This window comes from Ictalurus punctatus, chromosome 27 (assembly GCF_001660625.3).
Source record: "Ictalurus punctatus breed USDA103 chromosome 27, Coco_2.0, whole genome shotgun sequence".
NCBI classification, from domain to species: domain Eukaryota; kingdom Metazoa; phylum Chordata; class Actinopteri; order Siluriformes; family Ictaluridae; genus Ictalurus; species Ictalurus punctatus.
Genome location: NC_030442.2, coordinates 13,650,190 through 13,671,007, shown reverse-complemented (window position 1 = coordinate 13,671,007; position 20,818 = coordinate 13,650,190). Strand labels below are relative to the sequence as shown.

The 20,818-nt window shown below is 37.7% G+C and overlaps 1 protein-coding gene across 1 annotated transcript in view; it reads left to right on the top strand.

Moving 5' to 3' along the window:
* Nucleotides 1-18,913, top strand: part of mybpc3 (myosin binding protein C3) — a 42,035-nt gene extending 23,122 nt beyond the window's left edge. Inside the window, exons 19-32 of the mRNA XM_017459272.3 lie at nucleotides 789-928; nucleotides 1,839-1,910; nucleotides 2,706-2,865; nucleotides 3,875-3,979; nucleotides 4,088-4,276; nucleotides 8,617-8,751; nucleotides 9,522-9,689; nucleotides 11,951-12,039; nucleotides 12,738-12,933; nucleotides 13,097-13,236; nucleotides 14,419-14,578; nucleotides 15,934-16,070; nucleotides 16,237-16,423; nucleotides 18,250-18,913. Of these exons, the coding sequence (XP_017314761.1) occupies nucleotides 789-928; nucleotides 1,839-1,910; nucleotides 2,706-2,865; nucleotides 3,875-3,979; nucleotides 4,088-4,276; nucleotides 8,617-8,751; nucleotides 9,522-9,689; nucleotides 11,951-12,039; nucleotides 12,738-12,933; nucleotides 13,097-13,236; nucleotides 14,419-14,578; nucleotides 15,934-16,070; nucleotides 16,237-16,423; nucleotides 18,250-18,281 (1,910 nt within the window). The 3' untranslated portion in view covers nucleotides 18,282-18,913. The remainder of the gene's footprint in view (nucleotides 1-788; nucleotides 929-1,838; nucleotides 1,911-2,705; nucleotides 2,866-3,874; nucleotides 3,980-4,087; nucleotides 4,277-8,616; nucleotides 8,752-9,521; nucleotides 9,690-11,950; nucleotides 12,040-12,737; nucleotides 12,934-13,096; nucleotides 13,237-14,418; nucleotides 14,579-15,933; nucleotides 16,071-16,236; nucleotides 16,424-18,249) is intronic.
* Nucleotides 18,914-20,818: the final 1,905 nt, after the last annotated feature.

The following is a 20,818-nucleotide window of genomic DNA, read 5'->3' as shown; positions in this document are numbered from 1 at the left end:
TCAGTGCTGAACTTCTGCCAGTTAGTAAGTAGGGCACTTATGCTGAGATAAATAGTTTGGCAAATTGCACAATTTTCCACTTACAACAAATGTAGTCGATCACCCAAGACCAATTTGGTGTTCGATGTTAACGTCATTACTTTTACTCTTGAAGCTATAAGGTTAATGTAGCTATGTAAGGGAAGTCTGTCTCACACAAAATCTTTTTGTGTTAATATCTGCCTCGAACCACATACACTTCTTAAGTGATATCAAACAGATTTGGGGATATAGTATACGCCACATTATGATTTAACTGAAACCTATAAACATGAACCAGACATTATGTAACTAATTGCTGTAATTTTACAAAGGCAGCCATCTTGGCCCACTGGAATAACATTTTCTTAATCACAATTTGTTATCATTCAGCCCTCTAGGCCTGTTTTCCAAAATTTAAAAATGGAGTTGTACCAATTACCTATTAGCTACATTAGCTATATAAATCCAATGCAAAACTTAAGAAACAAATTTCCAGGCTGATGGGCTACATTTTGGATTAGTGTTAAAGTAGCATATTTTTAAAAAATAATTTTAAAAAATCCTTTATTTAATCTTCCAGATTCATTTAACTGCATATGAAAAACAGTGTTTTGAAGTATATTTGTCTCATATGACACATATACTTAAGAATCAGAGTCTGAAAGCTGACCACAACATGGATGAGTTCCCACTTTAATCCTAAAATGTATGTTACCTACATTAAAGGCCGAATGAGAGTTCCTTTCTTCCACTACCTCCATATGCAGATCCTCCCAAGATCCATTTGGACTGCCTCGGCCAAACTGCAGATTCCACTATTTTGGTTGTGGCTGGAAACAAGCTGCGACTGGATGTGCCAATCACTGGAGACCCCGCCCCCACAGTGGTTTGGACCAAGTCAGATAAGGTGGGGGGAGTACTTTTATTAGCATATATCCCAAAATATTTAAATATTGATTGTGCATAGTTGTATCATGATCAACTGCATTATAATGTATTTTCTCATCAATGTTTTTTTCATCTACACATTTTCTTTTTTAAATAAAGAAACATTATAATAATAACCAATTTTCATGGTTTTCCTGAGGTTGCACCACTTGATGTGGTAAACGGAACCAGTCCAACCATGACTCAAAAATGAATTTCTTTTCAGTATTTGTGCAATACCCTGTGCACTCTTTCTTAAAAGTGTGCAGTACTTTTTGGTTTCTTGTGCCACATAATTTTTGAGAAAATCTGAATTTTTCCAATGGGTTGAATACCCATTATTTATTTTATTTTATTTATTTTATTTTTTATAAAATTAAATTATGCTTTATAATAATTAAGCTGCATGTATGATTGGACAGTCTGACATTTTTAGATATAGGGGAGGGGTAAACTTATTTTTAATGCACTAAAAAATTTATTACACATACAGGACATACTGTAGATTAAGGCGATATGGCTAATTTATTTATTACATAATTTACAGGAAAGTAATGAAGTTATGCACAAATAATGCATATCATGTCATTGTCCCAGGAGTCAACTATATTGGCCATTAACAAGCACCACTGCACTGTAGTCCTAAACATTTTCCTTTAACACTGAGACAGGAGTCCTAGCCTGAGGGCTTCTGGTCTAAGCTTCTGGTCTAAGCCCACACAGGTAAGTTTTGGGGAGAGTTTTCGCTCAGCACTTCCTGATATGTGACGGACAGTCACATTCAGAAAGGTTTGTATTGGAGCAGGATGCTCAAAGTTGGACCTGTCACCTCTTAGTCTTAACATCTTAGTCTTACCCATGGCTTCATCGCTTCTGCTCTGCTTGTGTAGGATAAATCTAAAAAGCCACTGGGAGAAGGGAAAGGGGAACCAGCCTTCATCTGGACTTTGAAGGATGGTGAAGTGAGTTATTGGCCTTTAAAACAATAACGCCAGCACAATCTTTTATTATGTGCACTTTCGTTGTCCTACGCCGCCGCTGCTATGAGAGTGTCTTCTGACCTTTGTCTTTATTGTCTCTTTACTGCCGCAGCCACTGCATTGTGATACTGTCTTGTTCCAATTCCTATCTGTTTACGGTCATACCTACTACACATGAGGCATAACAGACTGTTAATATGTTTAGGACTTTCTGTGAAATCACTTATAATAATGATATTTTATTATATGTCTTTTTATTTGTCCATAGAAATCTCAATTTTTCTCTACAAAATGTCCCTGTGATGCCTCATGACTTTATTGTGCCTTTGATTTCAAATTATAATTGTCTAATATCTAATACTAACCTATCAAAAAAAACTGCTTCTTCAGTTCAGTATTCAGTTCAGTGCTTCTACTTGACATTAAAGCTTTACTGCAGTCTTTTCTTGAACAGCATTGTGTTCACATGCATTGTATTAGTATATGCTCTGAGGCAAACTGACTGCACCAGGTGAGTGCATGCTTCATATACTTTAGTATATGCGCCAAATAACCTATGGTGACACCATACAAACACAGAAGGTAAGAAAATAATATAATAAAGACTTGATATGCTATATTACAATGCCTCATCTGGTCTTTGGTTTTGCATCTTGACTGAATGTTGCTTGGTCCGGAGGTTGGAACTATGCTCAGTGTAAGTTCTTGTGATTTGATTCTTGCTGTTATTTTACATAAAAAAATACTGATTAGTAAAACCTGTGATTGGTTTATCAGGTCTTGACAGACGCAAGTGGACATGTCCATGTGGAGAGTACAAGGGGACACTGCATCTTGACTATTGAGGGGGCAGAGCGTCATGATGAAGGCGTGTACTCTGTTATTGTACGGAATCCAGCAGGGGAGGATACCGCCGATATTCGTGTGAAAGTTGTTGGTAAGATATTTAAACGCACTACCCATACCATGTACAAGCCCCTGTGGACTTACATATGCAATATAATAAATATCTACTAAAGGACTGCTGTTTAATCATCGCTTAATAACATTAATTCAATTCAGTTCAATTCAATTTTATTTGTATAGCGCTTTTAACAATGTACATTGTCTCAAAGCAGCTTTGCAGAAACATATAAACACAGGATACAGATTTTAAGTGTGTGAATTTATCCCTATTGAGCAAGCCATTGGCAACGGTGGCAAGGAAAAACTCCCTAAGGATATTATAGGATATTATATACATTATAGGATGACAAGTTGATTCTTGAACTATAAAGTTACTACAACTGAAGGTTTCACTATTACAGAAGGTTCCCAATCGAATCCTATTTAGGAAGCAACTATACATTCATTCATTCATTCTTTGAATCTTACATCATTCTTGCATCAGTTCCAATGAGAATTAACCATCACATCATATCAGCTCCCCTTTAACCCAACCACAGAAACTGAATAACTTTATATTTAATGTATTAACTTTAAAAGAATTTAACTTTATATTTAATGTATTAAATTAATTAAGTTTTAATTTAAGTTTCATTTTATATACACTGTTTTAGTTTAGTAGTTCATTCATTACCCTGGATGGGAGGCCAGTCCATCTTTTTCCCTCAAGATCTAGCACCCTAAAGTGTTTGTAAGTTTATCCCCTAAAATAACCATTAAAGGGTTTGTGTAGTACCATAACCATATACCAGATGATTCCCTTTCTGAAAAGCTTCCAAATAGAACTCCTCTCAGAAACGACAATGTTTACCCATCCAAAGTAACCCTTTTTCTTATGAGTGCAGGTGTTGATCATGGCTCTGAAAGTTTAGTTGCTGTGTAGCCCCTCACCACAGCTTTCTGTGTCTTAGCATTTCATTATAAGAATATGACTACTGATGTTCACAGTATTTTTACTTTCAGACGTTTATTAAATATATATATTTTTTTAATTTCCCTAGATGTGCCAGATCCACCTCAGGCTCCCAGAATCCTCAGTGTTGGGGAAGACTCTTGTGTAGTCCAGTGGGACCCTCCACTGTTTGATGGTGGCCAGCCAGTTTTGGGTAAATGCCGCTCAGATAGAAAGCATGCAATCCTTTGATTTAGGCCTTTAAGAAGTCTTTGAATTGCAAAACATTAAAAAACTTACTTAAGTCTCTATGTTCTCTAAGGCTACATCCTGGAGAGAAAGAAGAAAAAGAGCTTCAGGTGGATGCGGCTGAACTTTGACCCCTATAAGGACACCACATATGAAGCCAAGAGGATGATTGAGGGAATGGCTTATGAGATGAGGGTCTATGCTGTAAACAGTATTGGCATGTCACGACCCAGTCCTGCCTCCCAGCCTTTTGTGCCTGTTGGTAAGTTTTATTTACATTTGACTGATGCTTTAATCTAAAACAACATCTGAGCAGTTGAAGGTAAAAGCTGTTAGCTTGGTGATGCTCGGACAACTCTGATCACTACATATGGTTCAGTAGCCCAAAGCTTTAACCAATGATCCACCATTGCCTTGACATACTCCTGATTGCTTGATTAGTCTTCATCTTGCTTTCTATAAACACTAATAATAATTGGTTATAAATATAAATGGGTTGGGTTTTTTTTCAGGATGAATGATTTATGGAATATCTTTTGTTTCTGGTTAGACACTGATGTGGTGAAGTGACTTTGCTCAAGAAAAAAAAATCACCAAAGCCATAAACCCAATACTATTATTTATGTCTACAGTTCAAAATGGTTTGTTTTAAAACCAAGGAACTTAACGAAAGTAAGCCATAATGGAATTTTCCAAACTTTATCAAACCTATCTGTATTTATAGGTGATTAACCACAAACAATCTTGACATGTATCTCTGCACTGAGATACTGTACTGTTAACTGACTTATAATGGAAGTTTAAGGGTAGATGTTGAGTCAGTCAATACTCAGTCAAAACTTTCACTCTAACAATAATAGAGACAGATAATAGGTGACCATTAATTTCCTGTGTAACACAGAGATAACTTACAAGTTTGAATTGAAAGTTTGTCAATGTAAATACTGCAATGTTAAAATTTATAACCCTGATATATGTATGTTACACATTAAAGCGTATATTTTTTGGGCACAGCTACATCAGAACTTCAGATACACAAGATACAAGCAACATAAGCGATTTTTTTTTTTAAGTGAACACAGAGATGTATGAGAGAATATCTCACCTGAGATGTTCTTATATAGTTTTATTGAGATTTCCAACATGGTAAAAAGTAATTTTGGTTAATTTACACTGTTCCTAAGGATTATAAGAACAGTTTCCTAAGGTTATACAGAATCTGAAACTGAGGCACTTCCATGTTTATTTAAAGCTATAACCACAAATGAATTCCTCTGAAAAGGTAGTCCCATCTCTAAGAACATCTCTAACATGATAAATGTCTAGAGCTTAATTTACAAATACTTTTGACCGAAAAATTTGTAGAAGCACTTAAAACAGATTTTTCACACCAACATTTAATAACTTTTCTTAAATTTCCTATATAAGTGAGTTTCAAGTCGATGGGTTATATGTTTGTTTCTCAGTACAAGGAAACATGTTGAGCATATTGCCTGGGGTAATTACATAAGTAGTACATCTGCTGTAGATCTTAGAGATTAGGTTGAAAAAACATTGGGGTATGATTTATACCAAAATGTGGGCATGCAAAGCCCGGGAGAAAATCAGGAAAACCCCTGAAGAATGATAAATTGTTCCTTGTGTCAAAATGGGAATGCTATTATTGCTTGTTTAGCAGAATACTAGAGTGTAATAGAATAGGGGTTTTGTGTGTATAAGCTGGTACCAAGCATGTCCGTGTCAAGGAGGCCCTACTTTCATCTGTTGCCAATTTAGGGATGCTGCTCTATTATGGCCACCTGGAGTCGCTCAGCCACACGTCATCATACCAATGGTTCAAGGCTCTGTCATCTCTTTGGAGAGTGGGTGTTCAGTGCCTAAAATAAGACCCATTTTCAGGATATCTACCCAAGCTTAAAAGACTTAAAGACACACGTTTTTCCATTTATCTCTATGTGATAGTAATTTTATTGCCTCATTGTCCCTTTACTTTATCTGGTGCAAGTGGTCTGAAAAGTTAACAGTTCAGCGTGATGTCCAGCACAAGACAGTAGATTAAGAAACTATGTTTGGCACCCTCCTCTATAAATAATGGCATGTTAGCATAAGGTTATGTCCAGGCATATGGCGTACACAGGCTGCTAGACTACAGAGCGGAGGGGGGAGGATGCCCAGCTTAGCTGCATTGCTGCCATCCACAATTCTGATCACAGCACCCTGAGGACGGGACAGGAGAGGAGTGCAGCAGATGACAGGGATAGACAGGGACTGAACACAAGGCAGCCAGGCTCACAGACCACTCAAGAGAGTATTTACAAAAAACCTCAAAGGACGATACAGCAGTGTTCAGTGACGAAGTAACCCACCAGCAGGATGACCAAGCCTATACTTCCAAAAACCGCGGAGAAAAAGTCGGCCAACGAGGCCCCAGCAAATGCTCCTGCAGACCCCCCTGCAGAAGTCAAAGAACCTGAGGTAATAGCACATCCTCCAGAAGATACAGCCAATGAAGCAACTGAGGAACCTGTTCCTGCAGAAGGAGAAGCTTCTGCAACTTGTACAAATGGAGAAGCAGTGCCAAGAGAGGGGGCACCTTCAGTAGAGGAGGGAGCACCCGAGGCTGAGGAACCTGCCCCCCCACTTGAACCTGAACCTGAACCTGAACCAGAGCCAGAACCTGTCGGCAGTAGGCGCCTCATTCTACTTCTGCTTGTCCTTATGGAAAGCTAGTGAATGCATGCCTTGTAGACATCAGTATATCTACAGAAATGTCTTGTTTAGATCAGGATAACTTTTCATATTGGCTGACTTGGCTTTGAATACTTTTTTACCAACTAGTCTTCAGTAGCCAGTATCAAAGTGACTTTCTCTGAAATATACAAATAGAAAAAATGTGTGTGCATAGAGGGGTGCATTTAGTAGAAGAATGCTTGTATATGAGCAATAGAGTTAGTTTACATAGTTTAAATGCATTTTTTGCATTTAGCATTTCATTGCAAGCATCATTGTGTCACCTGTTGCAATAAATTGCAAAATAACTCAAGCAATAACTCAAGCATTCTACACTATGAACAAAGGCTAATTTGGCTACTCTTAGTCTTTGTTGGATATTACTATTGTTTATGTATTATTACATTTTTTATGCTGTTTTTATGCTACATACTGTACACTGTAATGAACTGGCAATTCAGTGGAAAATGTGGATTTTTGTTTTAAAGACGCTGCAGGTTTAAATTTAAATTCCAGCTTGGAGCACAGGAAATACAGGGTTCATGTTCGTTTCTGACTTTATCAAGAGTTTTTCCAGGTTGATTTTTTTTAAATGTTCCAGTCTATGTTCTGATGGAAAGGCAGTCAAATGTAACTGAAGCAAAAAGAAAGAAAGAAAGAAAGAAAGAAAAAAAGTAATAATCATTAGAGAAGCTGTATTATTGTGGAGAACAAGCGAATATATCATGGAAATATCTTCAAATATTGAATTTATTAGAGTCTTGAGTCTATATTTCTTTGACAAGAGTATATTCCAAAAGCATTTTCTGAATTTAAATCTAAAAAGGGATGCCTTTAAATTCCATACTTTTTTCTAGATTTTCCAGACTTACAACAAACCTTTCAGTTCAAAGGTTATTTATTATTTTTCAAGTTCATCCTAGGGAAACCATCCTCCAGCATTCTGCAGTTTTATCACAATACCCGAACCTGATGGGACAAGGCCACATGTAAACTATTTCTGTCCTGAATGCAGCATGTCCCTAACACCATCTATATCTTCGAGATGTCCTTATCAACACTAGCCCAAGTTTAACTTGTGCTTATTCAAACAATGGCAGTTATGCTCAACTATAATGGGCAGCTGAAGGCCACGAAGGCTGGCTGGAAGATAATGTTAGATAAGATATACTAGACTTGGGCCTCTGGGTTTTATTGCCCCAATAGTTTCCATTCCCTTGTCCTCCGACTGACTATTAGAAGAGCACGGGATTGAAAAAAAATCCTGGTGACAAGTCCTAGTAAATCCATATAGCAAAGACTTTTGATTCCCTATTCAGGCTTTGGTAGCTTAGTTACTAAGCAACCTAGTGCTTTATTTCTCTGATATGCTTTAGTAAATGTACAGTGTTGAGCAAATTTCCACTCTAAAAATATACATCAAGCTGTTTTGTATTTACATTACTGCCAATAGGCAAATCCAACAACCAAATATTACTGGAAATTTAATTTTTTAAATTTTACAATAAGCTTTATCTATAACAGAGCTTTATTACACCTGCTTTCATACTGGATATATGGATTCTAAATTTATTTTAATTTGGTGGGCTGAATTATAACCTTTATCGGGCTTGTTGTGGCCTGCGCACCATCCGTTAGACACCCTGAACCATAGTCTGTAACTATATAACTACACTGTGAACTTTATAGAGTAGAGTAGATTTTTAGGGTGAGGTCTAGGATTATAGACCTGCTGGACTCAAATGAACTGGTACTAATTTAAACATGGGTTAGAATACTGCAAACTTACAATAACTTAATCAAATTCCCAAGTACCAATTATCAACATCTGCTGTTTATTAAATTTAGTTCAATTTGTGTGTTTTCCCTCAGCTCCCTCCGGTGAGCCCATCGGTCTGTGTGTGGATGACATCAGTGACACCACAATTTCTCTGAAATGGAGGACTCCAGAGAGAATAGGCTCTGCTCCTATAGACGGCTATGGGGTTGAATACTGCAAGGAAGGCAGTAAGTGCATGACTATGAAGGCTTTATGTGTATCTGAGTAAGTGTTATTGCAGAATGAGCGTGTCACTGAAAATGAATACCTCAACTCCACTGCACAAAAACCACTACACCTTTTACTCCTTACATTTTCACTTAGACCTTTTATATAATCGTTACAAATCTCAAAGATCGTCATTTTATTGTGCTCTTAATCTTAATTTATTTCTATACAGTCAAATCTATGTCAATTTTATCTAGATCATAAACAATAATCTTTGCACATGGACTGCTCAGTTGTCTAATTATAGTTAATTTTTCATTTCAGTTACTTTTTAATTGGAAGTATGTAAGCAGATTTAAGTACAGACCCTCAAACTTTCAGTCAAGTATCACTTTGACCAGCTACTACTACTAATTAATTAATTAATTAATTTTTACATATTAACCATACTCAAGTATAATTTTCTGTACACTTTCACCTCTGTAGTCGTAGTATGAAATATGACTGTTTATCGGGTATCCTTCCTGAACCCAGTGTGTCCAGATAAAATGCACTTAACATATGATCTCCATAAAGCAATAGTAAATTGTGAAGCATTGATCTACAAAGAACATCTTTTGATTGGTTCAGGATTAAAGCAATAAGCCATGAGAGAGGTATTCTATGAACAGAACAATGGCTTGAGTGTAACTATTTTATTAGTATAAAAACCTGGAGCGTTGCTTCTGTGTGGACTACTGGCATTTTTATGCAGACTTGTGACATTTGCTTTGTCTTACATTTCATCTAGCTGATGAGTGGATTCCAGCATTTGAGGGCCTTACAGAGAGGAACTCTGTGATCATCCGTGACCTGCCTACAGGAGAGAAGATGCAGTTCCGTGTACGCGCGTATAATGTGGCTGGCCCCAGCCTTCCTGCCACTCTGTCCCAGCCTGTCACCATCCGCGAGATCATGCGTGAGTTCAATACACACCGAATTAACAAATCAACATTTTATATAAGGAGAATTGTATTGTAAGTCATTTTATCCATTGGAAAAATGGAGGCATTACAGAATGCAGTGCCTATTTATGGCAAGTATTACCAGAGAGAATATACTAAATAGCAGTCAAGCTCTACACAAAAGGAAAAAAAATAAACAACCCATGGTACTAAATGCAGAACTAAAGTTTTCTTCAAACAGCACAGGGAATTGTAAAACTAAATTTGCATTTCTCAGCTGCCTTTACGTCAATTTCAGCTGCATTTAGTTGCATCAATTGCAGCAATACATTAGATAGAGTGCTTTACAAAAGCTTTTATTGTTTTAACTTAATAAATCTAGTTCACTGAGGCAATCCCCAACTTGTTCCCGATCAGCTTTCAGCCACTAGCATTCACTAGCTTTCATGAGTAAGAGATATACACAATTACATTAAAGCATGTCTGTACAACAGAAAGCCCAGGGGCCGGATATAGTCCTTGACCTAACTCTTCAGGCCTGGAAGTAGAATAAATTCAATAAAAGGCTCAAATTGTTCGAACAGACACATTTACACAAATATATTATGGATCCCTTGCCTTTTGCTTGATGACTTCCTTATTATTGCCCTAAACAACATGGCTTGCAGCTATGAGTTAAAATAGCCTGCTTGAGTCATGGTCATTTTTTTCCATAAACCATTCTCATAAACTTCATTATTAGGTTTTATAGGGCACATTTGTGATACAATTTCCCATTCCTTCTCATTTCCTTCATGTGATGTATGTGGGTTTTTTTTTTTTTTTTTTTTTTCTTTTACCCCTTAGTTTGTATCAGTTGGGGCAGTCATTTTGACATGAAGTAGAAGCCTAGCCTGGCATCATTGGAGAAAAGTTGTTCAATCACAGTTTGTTATTTGATATTGTCAATCTGTTCAGGAAATTTCCTATAGCTTATATACATGACAGCTATTGCTCAGAATCCTATCATGATTCACGTCTGCTAACATCTATAATGTTAAACTTAACAATACAAACCCTAAGAACGCCTCACTGACTGACTGAAACACAGATGCACAAACAAACAAACCATTCCTTAAGTACTTAGTTGATGAACACTATGAAGTGTTACCAGTGTCAGGTTTAATGAATCTAAATCACCTGTTAAAGAATACAGAACCAACTAAATATAACCAGGTCAGATTTTATGAACTGTAGCAAAAGAAGCTGAGAACCTTAAATTCATTTAAAAAAAAAAAATCACAAACCTACAATCTTCAAGGGCTGTGTAGTTAATTCTACTTGAAATCCTCAAGGAAGGGGAAAATATTTAGGTTCCCCCAGAAAGACAAACCAAGGAAATCTCCCGACAGACCTTTAAGAGTGTAGGAGTCAAGACTTTTTAGTGTATGATGCCAGCTGATCATTTAGATCTCAGTTACTTAATGTTCTAACTTTAGAGAACCTCACTAATATTTCCAGTGCAGTGTATCCATTTTCTCATATACTTTCCATGTCAGGGAAACTACTCTATACATTTCCCGGATGCAGGGGAATCCTGAGCACTCCTCTGCTGCTCATGTGTCATATGGTATAAGACCATAGATCTTGTTCGCACACATTCATTCTCGTGTTCATGTCTGTCAGCCGTTTACAGCGAATACTGTTATGGAGGTATGACGTGAGGTTTATTTTTGGGTCCAGGAGCCCCTCGGACATTCCACTTGCCGATAAAAACAATGACATGTGAAGTGTAAATCTGGTAAAAGACCAGCTGGGAAGTCTGTTATGCCACCTAAGTGATAAAGAAATGCAGCATTTTGTGAACAGCTATTGCATAGGTTTATCTATTAAGCCTTTATAGTATAACCACTGTGAGCTACAGGAGAATTATTCAGGTGATGACACATACTCTTGTCTAGTTTTGAAAAATATTCTCAGTGTCTTCTTTCAACATGTCACGTGTCGAGACTCAGATCCAATCCACCTACTAGCATATTTTTGAGAGGTGGGAGGAAACCAGAGGACCCAGAGGAAACCCACAGAGACACAGGGAGAACTTGTGAAACTCTGCACAGACAGTAACACCAGTCCAGAATCAAACCAGGGACCTTGGAGTTGTGAGGTGGCAATACTACCTGCTGCACCACCTTGCGACCGTGATGTTTAAAAATTACTTGTTTTGCCAAAATGTTCAGCACTATTATCTCCAGGGTCACTTCCCAATTCTCTGATTTTTCTCTATACCTTCTAACAGAGCGTCCAAAAATTTGGATCCCTCGCAGTCTTCGCCAGACCCTCGTCAAGAGAGTAGGGGATACTGTTAACCTGGTGATCCCATTCCAGGTAAGAATAAACTGTCCTGGCTGACTCATCAAAATCCATTTTTCCAGGTTGTGAATGTGGAAAAGGTCAGTGAGGGTGAATACTTATGCCAGGTACTGTACAATTGAATAAGCCTTGTACTATATTGGATAGCTCTTTGCTGATCCTTTGGCCTCCAACTGGAGTGTGTTGGCCAGACTGAAATATTAACTACTGTGTTAACAAGTGTTAATTAGGACAGGAAGGGCCTGTTCTTTTTGCTTCTTGTTGAAACACTATAAATACACAGAGCTGTGTGGCTGAAGCTTACGTGTTAATGACACAAATCTGAACAGCAGCTGTAAAAGCTGTCTAGGGAAATGTGTTACTTAAAAACAGCATGCATACACACACACACACACACACACACACACACACACACATCTGTTTAAATCTCCTGCACTAGCACTAGGCATTTAACATAGCAAAACTGTTTCCACTCAAATATATTTATCAAATATATCTACTTATATTGTATCATATGAATGTAACATGGATTTTACACTCACATTTTACAGTCCTCTATATATATATATATATATATATATATATATATATATATATATATATATATATATATATATATATGCATAACCTTGAACAAAATAGTTTTTTTTTAGTTGTTGTTTTTTCAACATATTGTAACAAACAAATGTGATAAAAATGCCATCTTTCTTCAGGGAAAACCAAGACCAAAAGTGACCTGGACGAAAAACGGTGAGCCTCTTGACCCAAAGCAGGTGAGTGTGAGAAACAGTGAGACCGACAGCATCCTTTTCATCAGGAGGACAGAGCGCAAAGACTCTGGGACATATGAACTCCAGGTACAGATTGAGAACGTGGAAGACAAGGCCAGTGTGACCATTCAGATTGTGGGTACGTTTTCATGTACATTTCATCATCTCAGAACACTGTAGGTTTCTCATGTCCTATTAGTATTCATTATGTTAAGACTCTCACACATTGCTGTAAAATTAGCATTTGTTATTTGAGATTGTGGGGTTTTAATGACCATGCTGTGATCGCTTTTCTCTGCCAGACCTTCCTGGTTCTCCTCAGACCTTGAAGGTGGTGGATATATGGGGTTTCAATGTGGCGCTGGAATGGAAACCACCCAAAGACAATGGCAACTGCGACATCACCGGTTACACAATCCAAAAAGCTGACAAGAAGACCATGGTATGTACGAATCTGTCCAGGTATTTGATTTACTTAGCACTGCTATATGTAGCCAAATACAAATATGACATGACCATGGCTGCGAATACTGAATACTGGAAGCAACTGTCATTCTAAGAGGGATTTTAAGGCAGAAAGTTGAAACTGGAGAAATCATTATAAGTTGCATTTTCAGTTGAATTTGTGGAAACCACTTGAAGCATTCATTGTGTTGAACTATTTCAGTTGCTTTTGTTTGATTTGTTTATTGCAAACAGCTGAAAGTCAAAATTGTAAATTTTGACAATGTACCTGATTTACAATGGGGGTTGAATATTTTGATTGCAATTGTATGTTCCACGCCCCCCCATCCCTCCAATAGCCTAATTTAAGCACTGCCAGTACGCCACGTTCTTCCTCTCATTGTTCTCTACAAGGTTAGTGGCTGAATATGAGTTACACCACTCATCTGTATTAGGCCCAATTTACTCTTAGTGCATCCAGAACAATGAGCTGGGAGGCTTGGGATCATCACATTTCACACGACAATATCTAAGTCAGAAACCAGAGACGTCCTGCTGCTAAATATAAAAGCACTTTAGGTCCCTGGTCTTGGAACATGCACATAGACTGCTATTTTATTCCCATCTACTCATTCATCCCACACTGTCATGGTAATAGCATTAGACTTAATACAAGCGTAATGTGACACAGCAACATTAAAGGTTGACGCTGCATGGTTACATATTTATAAAAGGTGATATATAATATTGAGTGCATGTTAAGGATTCAAATATGTTGCACGATGATATGACAACTTATAAAAATTAAATCCCTTATGAAAATAAGTAGTAGAAGCAGCTAGAACATCTTTACAGCCAGGTTATGTTACATGGCACAGCCAAGCAAATTTGTTAGTGGTATCAGTCTTTATACCACAGCACTGCTAAATTCCCAACTCTGACTGGTCAGAGGGTGTTGGGTAATTTTCTATGACAGCAGCTCTGACAGTAGTGCCGGCTGTAAATGAAATATAAAAGGTAATATTAGATACATTTGACTATACTCAAGATAGTTTCACTTGTTAATATGTCATTTTTTGTAGTGCACCATTAAATTAAATTATTTTTTGTAGTTTAGTCTGTAGTCTGTAAAATCGAGGTCATTTTATCACCCATTTGTGTGTGTGTATTTGTTTGACAGGAATGGTACACGGTTTATGAGCAGTACCGGCGCACTAACTGTGTGGTGTCTGACCTGATCATGGGGAACGAGTACGTATTCCGAGTGTTTGCTATGAACATGGTGGGCCTGAGTCCGGAGCCATGCGACTCTAAGGACAGTGCATACATCCAGAAAACAGGTGAGAGGAGCTGTATGTACTCATACAACATTTATCCTACTATTAATGATGCTTTACTCCTTTTAATTAAAAGAAGATTGAAGATAGCTTGAAGATTTCATAAATACGTACAGGTGCATCTCAAAAAATTAGAATATCATGGAAAAGATATTGACATTTTTTTCTGTAATTTAACTCAAAAAGTGGAACTTTCATATATTCTTGATTCATTACACAGGAAGTGAAATATTTCAAGCATTTTCTTTGTTTTAATCTTTATGATTGTGACTTACAGTTCATGGAAATCAAAAATCCAGTATCTCAAAATATTAGAATAAGAATTTATAATACAGAAATTTCGCATTCCTAGTGTCAAGCCACTCCTGAACCAGAGACAACGTCAGAAACCTCTTACCTGGGATAAGGAGAAAATGAACTGTACTGTTGCTTAGTGGTCCAAAGTCCTCTTTAGTCTTCTTTTCAGGTGAAAGTAAATGTTGCATTTCATTTGGAAATCAAGGTCCCAGAGTCTGGAGGAAGAGTGGAGAGGCACAGAGTGCAAGTTGCTTGAAGTCCAGTGTGAAGTTTCCACAGTCAGTGATGATTTGAGGTGTCATGTCATCTGCTGGTGTTGGTCCACTGTGTTTTCTCAAGTCGAGAGTCGATGCAGCGTCTACCAGGAGATTTTAGAGCACTTCATGCTTCCATCTGCTGACGAGCTTTATGGAGATGCTGATTTCCTTTTCCAGCACTTGGCACCTGGCCACAGTGCCAAAACTAAAAGTAACTGGTTTGCTGAGCATGGTATTACTGTGCTTGATTGTCCATCCAACTCGCCTGACCTGAACCCCATAGAGAATCTATGAGAGACACCAGACCCAACAATACAGATGAGCTGAAGGCCGCTATCAAAGCAACCTGGGCTTCCAGAACACCTCAGCAGTGCCACAGGCTGATTGCCTCCATGTCACGCCACATTCCTGCAGTAATTCGTGTAAAAGGAGCCTTTATCAAGTATTGAGTGCATAAATGAACATACTTTTCAGAAGCTCGACATTTCTGTATTATAAATTCTTTATTCTAATATTTTGAGATACTCACATTTTTTATTTCCATGAGCTGTAAGCCGTAATCATCAAGATTTAAATAAAAAAACACTTGAAATATTTCACTTTATGTGTGATGAATCTAGAATATATGAAAGTTCCACTTTTTGAACTAAATGACAAAAACAAAATGAACTTTTCCACAATATGCTAATTTTTTGAGATGCACCTGTAGACTGCAAATATTTATTCACATTAAATCAATGTTAGTTTTGTACTGCATCATCAGAGATATCTTGATATTACTCTGACATTTTGTTCTAACCGAAGGCATTGAGTACAGGCCACCCACCTACAAAGATCATGACTTCTCAGAGGCACCCAAGTTCACACGCCCACTGGTGAACCGCTCGGTCATCTCAGGCTACAATGCCACTCTCAGCTGTGCTGTAAGAGGCATCCCTAAGGTAAGAAAATAAGATCAGAAAGCATTATTCCGGCTCATCACATCATGGTTTCGCCTGTAACATTGTAAGTAGAAGCAATGTTCTGCATGTTGCTACAGTAAATGTCCTGATCTCTCCAGAATTGTTTACAATGTCCTTGAATCTTACTGTCCATTTTAATACTCAGCCCAAAATAACATGGTACAAGAATAAGATGGACATCACAAACGAAGCCAAATACCGCATGCTCAGCAAGCAGGGCGTTCTGACTCTAGAGATCAGAAAGCCATGTCCATTCGATGGAGGCGTGTACACGTGTAAAGCTGTTAACGCCAGTGGAGAGGACACCGTGGAGTGCAAGCTGGAGGTTCGCCGTAAGTATCTCACACATCACCTTTGACTTTTTCATTCACGTTCCAAAGTAAATAACACATGCAGACTGACACAAGCAAAGTGACTGTCTTGCTATTTTGATAAATCCAAAATAATTATTTGAATAATTACATAACATTTCTGTCTGCTTCCTGTTTTATTATGCTACATAGCATTCAGTTATGTGACACTGTTATCATATATGAATAATATATGATACCTTTCTATATTGACTCATGTAAATGTGCATTGTATGTGTAGATATATGCTGACATAAAAGCAGAATCCATGGTTTCATTCTTACACAAATACCTAATACAAGATATATTGTATGCTACTCTGAATTTTAAAGTAGAAAGGAATTCTATGACTTCATGCAAAGTCACGTTTGTTTTTTCCTGATATTCATAGAGTCCAGGAATAGGCGTACACTGGGTCTGAACAGCTTGCATTAGTATTTGTATCAATAGATATCAAAGAAACATGGAGTATTCTGGCATATATCAAATGTCCTTGTTTTATTTTGGATGATTAACTTTTAAAACCTGAACCTGAGAGTGTATCTGAGTGCTGTGTTTCTCAACTCGTGTTTCAGGGATGCACTGTCTTGCAGATTTTCAGGTCACTGCTGAAAATATGAATGGGGCAGTGTGTAATGCTCAACATGGTGGCTGGGTGGTAAAGGCAGGGGGGGAAAAGGCCCCAAATTCTTACAGTGACATACACAGGGTGTTGAAAAGTTTTCATAATAGACACTTTGTGTTAGCTATATGGAAGTATCCGTAAAAACAAGGCACCTACTTGAGTTCTATAACATAATACTGTAACATATAAGTGCACAATGTTCCTTACCCTTGAGTATTCCATTCACGTCTCCTTTTCATAAAACAGTAAACAACAAATTTCTATTTAAATGTCAACTGCCAGTCATGTTTTAAATATAAATGGCATTATTGTTATTTACTCGTTTTTCCATCAAAAGTGTTTATAATACCACCCACATTGTGAGCTGCCTTTAAACACACAAGGGAAGCGGCCAGAGCAGCCTGAAGCCTACAGGCATTCTTCAAGACCCTAGGATTCTTCAAATGTGTGTTTAAACTGTCATCTTTTTAATCCGTTTTTGGTCTTTCCTTATTCATGTACATAAGATCCTGGTTGTGTATGACTTGAAATAACCGTGTGGGTCGGCGTTGCTAAGATGGCCACTGAGTGGAGAGACTTTACTATAAGGACTTTGGTTAGATGTAGGGAAAATCTTTGCAAAGCGGTGTCTCCTGAGAGTTGAGAAACTCCGACTCGGTTATAGATTCCAAAGGTCCAGAATGGATCCTTTTCCAAAGAGATCCATAAGTCCAAATGTGTGACTCACTTTAATCCTTCCTCCTTGCTGTTTCCTGTTTCTCTTCACCCTTTGCTACTGACTCCCGCAGAACGTGAATAAACTCAGGTTTGCTCAGTCTGAATTGTTTTGAAGGTAAGATAACTACCATTAAACAGCTTTTGGTTCTGCTAAAAAGTCTTTGTAATTACATCCTTTTAAACATGATAGGTCACTTGTAGCTGTTTTTTAGCCCTTACTTTTATATATTTCTATATCTATATTAATATTTGTTGCCAACACAGACAAGTTTATATTCGATTAGAAATATTTTATTTATGAAATGCCACACTTTATGTATAACGGATTACTCGGACTAAATGCTTGTTTCCATTTTTTAAACATAAGCAATGATTCATTTGACTGAATACATCATAAACACTGAATGGACAGCTTTTTTTATTGGAATAAACATCATTGTCTCGTGTTTCTGCCTATGCTTTGCAGCTCAAATTTCCAAAGAGGAGACGAAGAAGTGAGACACTCAGATTTATGTCTGAGTGTGGACACGGTGGGGACTCAGTTAACCCTCCAGGCTTCCTGATGACATGTCAGAGGTTGCAGTACCGAGCAGAAAGAGTTCATTGTGTTTGCGTGTTCTCTCAACATTACGCACATACCCAGCGTTTCTATGCAATATGCCGGAAATGCATTCTTTCACACTTTCACTCATTGGTGTGTGTGTGTTGTTTGTGTTCGTTTCATTTCATTTCATTTCATTTCATTTGTTTGAAGTATAGACATGAATGGTTCTCATCATAATCTTCACTCTTTTAGTTTATGTGGTGTTTTCTCACTTGCATCTTGAAATGTGTTGTAATGTAATTTAATGGAAAATACATATTTTGACTGATGCACAGTAAATTTGATTGACTGATGTGATTGAAGTGACTGATGCGCCCATCTTGATGTGCTTCTAGTTTAAAGTTGGCTGTGAGGCTGAAATATAATATCCATCAATAGCTAGGCAAATTATTACATATACATTTAAAGACAGATACACAGCTGTATTTGTGAATTCTATTTTTTTTAAAAGTGTATAAAATCTGTACTGCTCTGGCTTCATGCTGTATTTCCTTCAAATACCAAACGCTGTAAACAGAAAAGTTAAGGTTCTGTCGTCTGTCCTTTTATGTAATTTGTGTTTTGGACAATATGTGTTTAGTCTGTCTACTTTAGTTTCTCATCCAAAGGCATTTTGTGGAAAATGGATGATCAGGTAAATAATTCGCCTTGTTCATGCTCTTTACACCCATGACTGTTTTTCACATCCACTGTTGATGATGTGTTATGGATGCATCAGCTAAGTGAACGGAAAATATCAGCCCAAATGGTGATCAAATCTAAGCAAGGTTTCAATTGGTCTAATCACCGATGTACGAATGTATGAATGTACAGTCTGGGCTAGAGCGAAATCAGCCCCAATCAACCTAAGTTCTTCATAATGGTCTGTGCATTTTTCTCATGACCAATGATTATGCTGTTGTGCACGGTTCCACAAAAACGCTACGTAATCAGCCTTGAAACATTTGTTACCAGGAAGTAATCCGATGTGTTCACCAAAAATAAAACCTTATATGTCTTTTTATCTTTGAAAGACGGGGTTTAGCCCTGATAGTCCGTTAATACCAGCCGCCACTGCAATCAGGAATTATCCTCAGTAGTCTTTACATGTTGACAATTAACATGAAAATAAACCCTTCTAAATGAAATAAATCAGACGTCAAAGATGACAGATATAGCATTATAGACTTTTTCCCATACCACACACCCTCTTTTTATGCAAACAGCATTACTCCAACCTGCTCTGACTATTAACTTAAAGCCTGTGGAAAGCCGAAGAGGATGTGTCCATGGACACAGTTTATAGACAAGCATGAACAGCATGACAGGACGTGTCTGGAATTCCACCATGAGTGCACTGGTGCAGGGCTGGGGAGAATCAGGTGTCTGAAACACGGTCCAGGCATGCACGACATTAAAGTACATGTCAGAATTACAGACATGCAGTGAATGAATTGTTCCATATTTAAAGAGCGCTGATGAATAATGACCTATTGTGACATTTCGCCCTCTCATGATTGCTAAGGTCAGTACATGCCAAGCGACATAACCTCAAATTGACACACTGTAAATGCAAGCTTGGAAGACAGAATCCAAAAATCATACATTTGTTGTTCTCGGTTTATGTGCTGAAAGATACGTTACCCCATGTTTATATGTTGGGGTGTAAGAGACATTATGAAAGACTCAAAAACATGGATGTCGAGTGATTTTTGGTGGCAGTGTAGGTTAGAGATGTGAAAGCCGGTGGATTTAGATGGAGTTATTTATTACATGTCCTTTAAGACATACAATCAGCTCTACATCAGGAAAACAAAGAGGAGATCGGGGGATCATTTTGCCGAGCACCTTCCTATCAGCAGAATTAAGGATTTCTCCTTTTCAGTCGTGAGACACTTCAACAGAAATGCACATGACAAATCTAAAGGAACTCGGAGAACTTTTGAATCCCAGGGAATGAATGCCATGTTTAAGCATCATCTACTACATCAACCATTTTAGATATCAACAGGTTTCAGCCTCAGAAGCACTTTTTCTCAACCGTCCGGTTTCTCTTGAAACGTCTACTACAATTACTACTGAAGTACACTGCACGAGAATAGCTCTAATTCACCTCAGCACAGATTTTACAAGTCCCCAGAACTGTCCTGTAGGAATTACAAGCATTGTTCCTAATGTTATTCCCTCAGTTGGTGTTTGGATGATGATGATACAGAGCGCCCTTGAACACTTCACTCCTAATTTATTTGAGATCTGGTGACTGTGAAGGCCATAACATATTTACATTTTTATACTCATGAAAGGATTCAGTGAACTCTCATGCCCTGTGGTTGGGGGTATGGTCATCCTGGAAGAGACCACGTACATTAGGATAGAAATGTTTCATCATGGGATAAAGCCAAGCAATCAGAATAACTTTGTACTGATTTCCATTGACCTTCCACTCTAAGGG